General features: G+C 35.1%; 1 protein-coding gene across 3 annotated transcripts; it reads right to left on the bottom strand.

The window, feature by feature from the left end:
* Window positions 1–230: 230 nt before the first annotated feature.
* LOC145071275 (calcium-dependent protein kinase 21-like) lies at window positions 231–2,706 on the bottom strand. 3 transcript variants are annotated; one of them, XR_013690346.1, is made up of 5 exons: window positions 2,313–2,706; window positions 2,014–2,223; window positions 1,559–1,701; window positions 1,104–1,462; window positions 231–997 (listed from the first exon to the last, which is right to left on the bottom strand). XR_013690346.1 is itself a non-coding variant. In XM_079018186.1 (4 exons), exons 1-3 carry the CDS (start codon window positions 2,639–2,641, stop codon window positions 1,560–1,562), a joined length of 372 nt encoding a protein of 123 aa, XP_078874312.1. In that variant the 5' UTR covers window positions 2,642–2,706; the 3' UTR covers window positions 231–1,462; window position 1,559. The 3 variants fall into 3 exon arrangements, 1 of the variants encoding a protein (XP_078874312.1); XR_013690345.1 differs by having other exon boundaries at window positions 2,014–2,706; XM_079018186.1 differs by lacking the exon at window positions 2,014–2,223 and having other exon boundaries at window positions 231–1,462; window positions 2,313–2,427; window positions 2,527–2,706.
* Between the last annotated feature and the right edge of the window lie 8,141 nt (window positions 2,707–10,847).

The following is a 10,847-nucleotide window of genomic DNA, read 5'->3' as shown; positions in this document are numbered from 1 at the left end:
AACTTTTAATCAATTCAATACTTTAATACTTTCTCATAGTTTAAAATTGACAATTTTCTTATCATCCAAAAAGTAATAACTTATTATTGAATTTTTAGAAATTACTATTCTATCAGTAAAATGCAGATACAGCCGTTACTTTATCCTTTTATTGTTTATTTACAAAATATAATTTTAGTAACATTCATCATCCTTCCGTTTAGTAAAGGCATTATTTCGTGTATGTCCTTGGTAAACAGTTAAATATCGTATTTTCCGTTTATTAAAGGCATAATATCGTGTATGCCCTTGGTAAACAGCTAAATATCGTATTTGTCTGACCTAAACCCTAAATATCGTAATTGTCATTTATAGAATCATATATACCCAAATCTATTTTTTTTTTGTTACTTTTATTAATTTTTAATTCCTTTTCACAATATCAAATCATTATAATTAAAAATACATTTTAAATGGACAACAATGCCCCTTGATACTTATGTGCTCAGATACGTTTTCCCAAGCCTCCATCTCAATCACGGTTGTAGTTTCAGACTCCAATCCTCCATCGACATGAGATCACATTCACAACATCATGTAATCGTCTCCTGTTGTCACTTCAACCGTATTCCTATTTTCCATCTATCCAATTTGGTGGCTGTTTATTGAATTGTCGACGTGAAGTTGTTTATATTTATTACTGAATGTGGTCAAACTTATCAAATGCCATCGCCTCCTCCTTTAAATGTTCACGTTTGTTTTTGTTCTTGATAATGTGCGATTGTGTCACCAAACTTGCACTCCATGTATTCGATGAAAAGCCCAAACGAAATAGTTTTATGTATGTTCGATTGTGACACCAGACCTTCATTACCCAAAGTTATAAAATTATTCAATTTACAATCATGGGAAGGAATGGAATGATTAATTCCACTGAAATAGTTTGTCCTTATTTAGGTTATAAAAATAGTCAGCTTAATTAGCAGAGAAGATTCTATCGTTGTTACTTATTGTAAGCCTGCATAAAATTTGTCAAAACAAATGGTTAGGGGCATATGGTCACAAGCTAAATAATAATAATAATAATAATAATAATAATAATAATAATAAATAAAAACATTTACCCTTAGGCTCAAATCTAAGCTTCATATTTTTTGATTGACTTTCAATTTTGAATGTAGCAAGTAGCGAAGTCACCATAGCTCATAAACAAAGACCAAGTCAAATATATTTATATGTATATATATCCCAATTCAATGTTAACCCCATTTAGTTTAAAAACAAAGAAATAATAATAATAACAATAGTAATGTCAATTTTTTCACTGCTGTTGACTTTAGTTTGCAGTTGATTTTTGGGTGACACGCCACCTACAAATTCACATTAAGTTTAAATTAAGGTTACCTCTCATGGTTCTTCTCCCAATTCCACCATTACCCTTCCTCATAGTCGTAGCAAATTCCCCAAAATCAATTTGTCAATCCTGCAACAATCAATAATAATTTATGATTTAATATAACTATAATAACTAATATTAGAAATAATAATATGATAGTTTAGTAAATAGTTAAGTTATTACATTATCTTGATCGATTTATTGGATTATTGTATCCACTTCCATCGTTATCAAAGAATGCAAAAGCAGAAAACAAATTCTCCCCTCTCTCCAGGTTGTTAGGGTGAAGAGTTGCAGCAAGAAACTCACCATAATCTATGGTTCCACTGCTATCAATATCAGAAGAAAAACTATTTTTTTTAGTTAGAGTTGAATATAATACATTCAAATGAGAAACTTTCATCCATGAAAATCAAAATCAGTTGACCATACTCTCTCTTAACTTATTTCAACATGCAAAATGGCCTAGGTACCCTTCCCCACAAGTCTATAGCAGCTAACCTTTTAAGCATGTTTGTAATTTTGTTTCTTTAAGTCTCGCATATTCGGGTATTGTTTTAATTATTTTATACTTATTTCAAACTGGAATCTCGAATGGGGCATTTGAAACAGACTTATAAACAGAGGAAAAAATTTACCTAGGTAGAGTAGTCGACAGGTACCTTGACAGCTACATATCAATTACTCTTGACAATGATTGTAACTCTAATATACAAGATAGAATTGTTCGTGCCCCGATCAAATCACAGCAGGAACATCTCAATTCGGGAAAAAAGAAAAACAAAAAGAACCTCAATAGCATTTACTAATAGTTTCATATACTCAATTAGTTGTAGCAGCTTTTGATCCTTGAAATCAAACCAAAATATGAATTTAAAATTAAAATACAAAAGAAAATAACCAAGATTAACGTACATATTCTAAATGAAGGACTTACCTGAAGAATAATGGCACCAAAAGGAGAAATTGGTGGACATGTTGAAGCAATATGTAGGATGAGATGCTTGTAGGGCAGCGTTGGCAAGTAAAACAACCAAATGTAAAAAAAGGAACTGTTACAATGAATCAAGATAAGCAGTTGTATGAGTTAAAGTTCAAATAGAACTTTCATCGAACACATGGAAGGCATACTAAAGCCCAAAAAAACCAACCTAAAGGATTAAGTAGAAAGAAATCGACAAACACATCCAGTAAATGAAATGAGAGGCAGAGGTAAACGTTTGTGTTTCTTTCATTCCCTATCAAAAAGCAACCCAAAAACCCCATCGATTTCTATCAAAAATAACAAAAAAAAAAGAGAGAAAAGAAGAAGAATGGGGAAGGTTGTTGAAACTATTTTGTCATTGAATTACAAGTTCTATCTAAAGGAATTTTTAATCATACCACTACAGGAAAATTCCTTTTTAATGACCAATTATTAGTGACCGACTAAATTCCAGTCACTAATATCATCTTTTAGTGACCATTTATTAAGTCGTCACTGAATTTTGGTAATGCTACAAGTTTAGTGACCAATTCTATGATGGTCGTCACTCACCGATCACTAACCGTAGAAAAAAGATAATATTTTTATGTCATAATTAGTTTAGTGACCGAAAATAATGGTCACTGCATTGGAGACCTAATGACAAAAAAAGTGGTCATTTCATTAAAGGCTTAGTGATTCTTAGTGACCAAAAATAGTGGTCACTGAGTAGTCTTTTTTATTCAAACCCACCTAAACATCATGTGGAATGACTGTGACGAAACTATTTTGTCATTGAATTACAAAATGAGAAAAAGTTCAGTGACCACAAAAGTGGTCACTAACTATCTTTTGTGGTCACTAACTATCTATAATTTTTATTCGTAGCGCCTAACTCATCAAACCACAAGGGTAAAAATGTAACTTACCCTAAAATACGAGTGGCAATACAAGACACGCAGACGATTGCACGTATAAATAGATGCAAAACAATTTCTCCCGTCGTTTCACCGCCATTCTTATCCACCATCTACAAGCCCTAATCCTTCCCCAGTCTGCAATTCATCATCGCCAAATCCAATTTCTACTACCTAGGATTTTTGTGTCATCCGAGAGTTTCAAGGATCCGGAAAATGGCATGTTCGGATACCAACATTGTTCATACCCAACTCATCACGTTATCAACAAAGTCGAGAAGAATTCATCAAAATTCGTGGTCCTGCGCGAAAGCCTTACTTCTTACTTACGACAATGTTTGTCCCCACGTCCCCATCCACCGACTGGCGTTGCCACCTCCTTCCCCACATCCTCCCTCTCTCTCTCTCTCTCTCTCTCTCTCTCTCTCTCTCAGTTTTCCCCTTGTGATTTCATCGATTGCATCTAGGGAAACAATTCATATTCTCCCCCATTCACGTTATCAACAAAGTCGAGAAGAATTCATCAAAATTCGTGGTCCTGCGCGAAAGCCTTACTTCTTTCTTACGACAATGTTTGTCCCCACGTCCCCTTCCACCGACTGGCGTTGCCACCTCCTTCCCCACATCCTCCCTCTCTCTCTCTCAGTTTGCCCCTTGTGATTTCATCGATTGGTGAGATTTTGAAAGAAGGTTACATGGATAGTTGAATGTATGTTCTTATGATCAGCATCTAGGGAAACAATTCATATTCTCCCCCATTCAATGGAATGTGCACAACAGTTGTTCGATGAAATGCTTACATGAATTGGGAGTGCATTTTGAGCATATCTATCTCCTTGTGTTCATAATTGGTGAACTCTCTATATCTCTCTCTCTCTCTCTCTCTTCAATTTGTTTTACTCCAGGTGTAACAAACTCATGAAACTCATCGTAATTATGCATTAGTCAAGTTTCTTACCATGTTATAGATATGATTCATTGGGTAAAGAAATTACAGATTACTGATTCTGTGAAGAAAGCTTCAATGTAAAATCTTGGGAAATGGGCATCTGATTCACATTTGTAGATCTATGTGAACAAAATGTTTGCATTTTCAAACATCAAATGAACTATAAATATCAACAAAATGTTGAATAGGCATAGGATCCATTGGATTTGGATTGTATTTTTGATAAATTTATTATGCATGATTAAGGCGACATTGGTCCAACATTAAACAAATGATTTGTATGTGCTTGACATGATTAATGATGCACACTGTGACAACCCAAAATTTCCATTCTGTACGAACATTACCAAGTCAATAGAAGTTATAACAGTCACAGTAAATTTTCAGACTTTTCCGTATAAGTTTGAGTATTTCAGGGTTTACACTTAAGGAGATATCAGGAGAGTGGATGCACTAGGGTTTTGTGCAACTCCGTTATTCCAAAACTCTATTATATTAGAGTTCATTTCGGGAATAAAATATTTTCTGCGAAAAATCCCAGGACTATATATAGAATTTTGAACCATATTCACTCATTATTTACATTTCCAACTAGAGAAAATCCATTTTCTCTCTCACGGATCTTCAGGTTTTCATCCCAAATCGTGAGTACCTCTCTCTAGTTGTATTATATAGCTAGTAATGTGCTTAATAACATCGATTTCATAACAAAACAACTAGATTCGAGAGTTTACCGCCCAAGAACACCTTGGGGAGTAAACTCTTAAAACAATGCCTAGTCCTTCCCCCGTGATATGTAACTACCTTAGGCTTGTATGCTAGTGTTTATAAGACTAGAAATCACCCATGAACACCAAGAGTAAGGTGTTCACGGCCCAATAAGTTCTTGGACCGTGAACTCCAAACTCAAGGGCCAAAGAGTGCCTTAAACACTCCTAAAGCCTTGGATCAATACCTAGAATCACTCCTAGTTAATTCATGCACCTTAAAAACATCAAAGACACATCCCAAAGAGAGATTACGGCCGTAATCTCTCATGGAAATGGTCCTTGGGCCGTGAACATCCAACAAGGGTACCAAAGTGTGCCTAAGGCCTTCATTAGCCTTAGATAAATGTCTAGAACATATCCTAGATGAGCATGAGACTTGAAAACATAAAAATACCCCTTCCCATATGAGTGTACGACAGTAAACTCAAAAGGGAATGGCCTTGGGGCCGTAAACTCCTCAAAGGAGTGTCTTAATGCCCTAAACTCTTCCATGGATTAAACCACCAAGTAGAATTGCTTCTAGGGATCATGTAACACTTCAAAACACAAAATGTCATTAAGCTTAGGAGCTTACGGCCGTAAACTCAAGGTTTTATGGTCGTAAACTCCTTGTGTGAGTTTATTGGAGAGTAAAATCATATATAGGGTCCTTTGGAACCCTAAACCCATTAGCCTTGTCCCACAACAACTTAGATGCAATCCTTAGGGCTTATAACACTTATATAAAGTGTTTATCATGTTCTAGGATGTATTAACATTTACAATTAGTAGTTTAAGACTAATTGGGTTCATATATGTGTGATTATATGTTCATTAGGATCATAGTGTGTGTACAAGTCCTCACTTGACACCTAACAATCCTTCATCGTTCAGTACATCCAAACCACCATCTACAGGTGAGTTCATACCCCTTAATCAATGTTTGAAATGATTTTATATGCTTTATTGGGGGGGGGGGGATACAGGTAGAAAACAGCATGTTATTAAATCAATCATATGTATTTATAACTGTGTTTTCATTCAGCAGATTTCACATACTACAAAATGTGATGCATGAAATGGTTTTATATCTTAAAAATACCTTGATAGCAAAAGTATTACGTTTGAAATGTTTATTAAAATGACATCAAGTCATTGTTAATTATTGTTCAAAACACTTAGATGTCTTACAAAACCATTTTTACCTTCTTGAACAAAACTATATCTATACACTTATGTTCTTTTATATGTATTGATGTTATAGTTTTCATCCTTCATTCAGTTTCCCACACTCTTGTGTAGCAAGGGTGTATAAACCTGTTTGGACAATCAATTACCTTCGAGTTAACTATTATAGGGATAGTTAGGAGATACATAACATTATTCCTATTACAAGGAATTACATCAGAGTCAGTTCATTCATGAGTCTACACTATACATTACATGAGTACCTTACATGAATACATTACATGAGTACATTACATGAGTACCTTACATGAATACATTACATGAGTACCTTTACGTAGATACATCTTCCTATATACATTTACATGGATACTTGTACCTCGATTCATTAGGATAATTTATTAGTACATTCTGAGTAAATTGTCCTGCCTATCCCAGTTCAACGGGATATCTAGACGGGACTAACCATTCCGAATCCCAGCTGATTAGCACCAGTGGTTGATGAACATCTACGGATGCCTATGGTTATTACTTATACTAGGAGTACCTTTACGGGACTAACCATTCCTTGGGTCTACTATTAGGGTGCAAAGTCATGCTTGGATGTAGTGTTTTAGGATTTCCTCTTTGTATGTGTAAATGGGTTGAGTCTTTCCTATAAATAGGAAGTGAGTGACTCCCATTATGTAAGTGAATCCATTTGGAGTGTGAGACTAGAGAGAGAAATTTGTACAAACCCATTTGTATATTCTTTCTAGATCTAATAAGAGCTTACAAAGATTTATTTACTCCTTGTGTCCTTGATTTTACATAATGATTCACTAGATCTTTCTAATTTCACACATGCCATCATAATCAATACAACTACAATTGGTATCAGAGCGGGTGTTCTTGATTTGATCAAGAATTGATCCTTGATGGCTATTTTAATTTAGTGATTCATTTTATGATCTTGGATCTTCATGTTTTAGAGAGTTTTTGGATTCTAGAAATCGAATTCATCTTTGATTCTATTCATAATTCGATTTTCTTCACTAGAATTCAAGTGATTTTTACTTTCTCTCTCTAGAAAACCCATTCAAAATCACTTTCTCTCTCTTGAAATCTTCAAGTTTTTGTGATCATGGTGAATTTGCCTTACAATTCTTGGATTTTGATCATTGAAGGTATCAAATACAAAGTCAATAAAGATCAATATTATGGGTTGGTGTTAAACAAGAAGATATATTGGGGAACAATGGTTTCTTATGGAGGATTAAAGGATGATCATGGAAGCTTGATATTTCAACCACTTTGTGAGATCAAATGGTTGGCTGATATTACATGTTCCGTAATATCACGTAGTAGTGATAAGATTGGAGAAGAAAAATATTTGTTTGATAAGAAATATGTTTCTCTTGTTGAAAACCCAAGTGATCTTCGTGCTCTTAAGATTGTTGAATTTCTTGACAATGGAATTCAATGTGATGTTCTTGATGTTCAAGAAAAAGGAGTTCAAGTTGATTCTCAAGATGAAAAAGTTTTTTGCTCAATTGGAGTTCAAACTGATGATATTTTGTGTTCTTGTGATTCGTTTGAAGGAATGATTCCTTATCGGAAGCCGGTGATCCAAGAAAATCACAAGTATCAAACTCCAAAAGATTTGATTCAAATTCACAAAGTTGATGTTGAGGAAAGTGGGTTTGTTCATGAAATCAAGTCTTCAGGATGCAAAAAGATGAGAAAGAAAAAGAAGAAGAAGAAGAAGAATCGGAAGAACAAGCGGGTTTACTCACAAAAATCGTCAAATGTTGTGAAGCCAAAATCCGTGAAGCAAATTTGGGTTCCAAAGCAACAATCTCCAAAGGTCGCATTGAATTTGAAGACAAAACCCAAATGTGTTGGTGGTTCTTTTGAAGATGTTATTGGATCGTTGAAGAACACGAAGAACACGAAGAACGAGTTGTACATCTCGCATAGTGGGTGGTACAATGTTCAAATTGGAGATTTTCTCATTCCAACTAAAAAACCAAGATCTTCCAAATTTGATCCGTTCGTTGAAAACGGAACTCGATTCATCAAAAAGGTAACTCAAATTCTCAAATGGATTCCAAAACGTCCATGATTTCGATTCGTATTTTGCATTTTTCATTTTTGATCAATTTGCCTCATTGGATCAAAACCGTTTCAAACCCCATTGATTGATCCAATTATTTTTTGTTTAGATCAAATCATAAAAATCAAAATCAAATATTATGTAACGCCTGTGTTTCCGGGCTTGCCATTTTTAACAAACTAATAGTCTAGGTTAACCTTTGTAACCCGTTTTGAAATAATAAGAGTGTATTATTTAAGTATTATGTGTTTTGTGCTTAATTGATTAATTATGCGGTTTGATTAATTAAGAATAAAAATAAGCGTCAAAAATTTAAGTGTAAAATAAACTTAATATCTTTGAATAATGTTGTAATAGTTGTAACGAGGTTTCCGATTATATATAGAACGCCCAAATCTGACTTCGTATGAGGAAGTTATGATTTATCGAAGTTTCGGCTTAGCGGCATGCAGCCCGAAATACTCGATTTGAGATCGAGCGGTTTTTAGCCGAAGCAATCTAAACGAGAATCGAAGATCTCATTATTGGTATCGAAGCGATAAAAAGTTAGGCGAGAACGGACGTCAAACGAAGAAGTTATGAATTTATAACGAAAGTTTCTGTCCCGGCCTATTAAAAATAAATAATAAAAATAAATTCAAAAATTAGCCGACGGAGTCTAAACGAAACTTGTAGAGCGTAGTCTCACCTTCGTGTGGATATAAAGAACGTCGAAAACGGAGTTCGTATGAAGAAGATATGAATTTCCGAAGTTTATTAATTATTTTGTATTTAAATTTAAATGAAAATTCGGAGGCATTATCCAAAGGCGAGTCACCAGTCTGATCCGACGTACGCCCCCGCGTACTCCGAAGAGTGTCGACATTTCGGGTGACGCATGCAGTGACGATTTCGGACGCAGTACGCGCTGCGTACTGCAGTACGCCCCGCGTACGCCGAGGCTTCAGCCTCCTATAAATAGGATGCGAGGGTTCCGGGTTCATTTGCTAATTTCCTCTCATTTTTGTGTCAAAGATCTACGCAAAAACCCCCGAAGCCATCCCGAAGTCCCGGTATCATACTCTAGCCCCGAGGCAAGTCCCGAGATCCTGAAGATCCCGAGAAGTGCGGTTCCCGAGCCGAAGCTCTGCCCGCGAGAAGTTCGATTTTTGTGAAGATCTTCCAGATCTGCTGAGGATTTCTACTTCTGCAAGCCGTAGTGCTGTCCGGTCATCTTCTGATCATGTGAGTGTGTAGTTACTTTCTTCTAACGCATAATTATGAAGTATTTTATATGGAATACGTATTATGTGTATAATTTTTGTGGTTATGTGTGTGAATGTGTATTCATTTTATTCTAACTCATAGATATGATTTATTCTCTATGAGATATGTGTTATGTGTGTGTGAGCCTCATCTGTTATGTGAAATATGTGTTGATTAAAGCATGCTATACAGGTTTTTATCTATGTATAAAAATGTATATTTTTATCTACTAATATGTTGGGTAGAACATGGGTTGATAGTTGGTGTGTAATAAATAGATGAGAGGCCTCGTTGTTGTTTGATTTAGTCATCTAGCGGAGTTTAGATGATGACCACATACTTTTCTAGATAGTCTTGTGGAAACATTAGCAGGTTCGCCACCTGTAGGTGTTAATGAACTTGGGTGTTCATTCGCTGTACTCCATCCCCCTCATGGTTGCCTTATTTGACTTATATTGCTGAGGTACCCCCGAAGCATGTGTAGTCGCCCCGATGAAATATTCTTAGACTAGGTCCCTTGTGTTAGTTATTTTAGGGACATAAAGTGAGAATAACGGGAATGGGTAATTGGGTTATTATTGGTTGGTGAAAATTAAATATGATTATTTATTGTGGGTTGAAAACCCTATATGCTCACCAGGCTCCTAAGCCTGACCCACTCAGTTTTATTTGTATTACAGGAAGTGGCGCAAGGGCATGAGATGGATGAACCATCAAGTTGTTTTGTTTGCAAGTCTGCATATGTTTATATTTGTTATATGACTTGTAATGTATTCGTTTATGCTTATTGGTCTGTATCGGAACATGACACCCCGAGTTTTGATTATAATGAAAATACATTTCTTTTATGAAATGCTTCGACAAACATTGTTTTATCATGTTTTGTTTTTGGGAACAAATTCCGCAACTCTTTCAAATCAAAAGGATTTACTCTGAAATTATTTTAAAAGCATAAATGAAAAACGGTCTTTTCTGGCCGAGATTTTGGGGATGTCATAGTTGGTATCAGAGCATTAGTTTAAGAGAACTAGGAATTTGTAGGATTTCTAGACTTAAACTTAAAATGCTAAGTGAAGTTTTGAGTTGTGTGTCTGTGATATTTTAGACACGAGCACTAGTTTATTTTAGGAAAATTGCCTAAAATGCTTTTATGTGCTAAATGTTATATGTTGCCATATATGATATTATTTGTTCGGATCTATGGTCTGTTGCTGACCGGATTTGGAAACCTTATGTGTGTAGGATTCTAAGCGTATGTCTACGATATTAGAACTAGCATGTAAACGTTTCGGAGTGATAAGGATGATTGGAATATCCATCGTGATTGAGGATCTAATTTCACCTTATTCGGTGTGTAGATCAAAATGG

The sequence above is a fragment of the Lactuca serriola genome, chromosome 8, assembly GCF_051521515.1.
Source record: "Lactuca serriola cultivar US96UC23 chromosome 8, Lser_US96UC23_V15, whole genome shotgun sequence".
Taxonomy (NCBI): Eukaryota; Viridiplantae; Streptophyta; class Magnoliopsida; order Asterales; family Asteraceae; genus Lactuca; species Lactuca serriola.
This window is presented reverse-complemented; position numbering and strand designations above follow the sequence as displayed.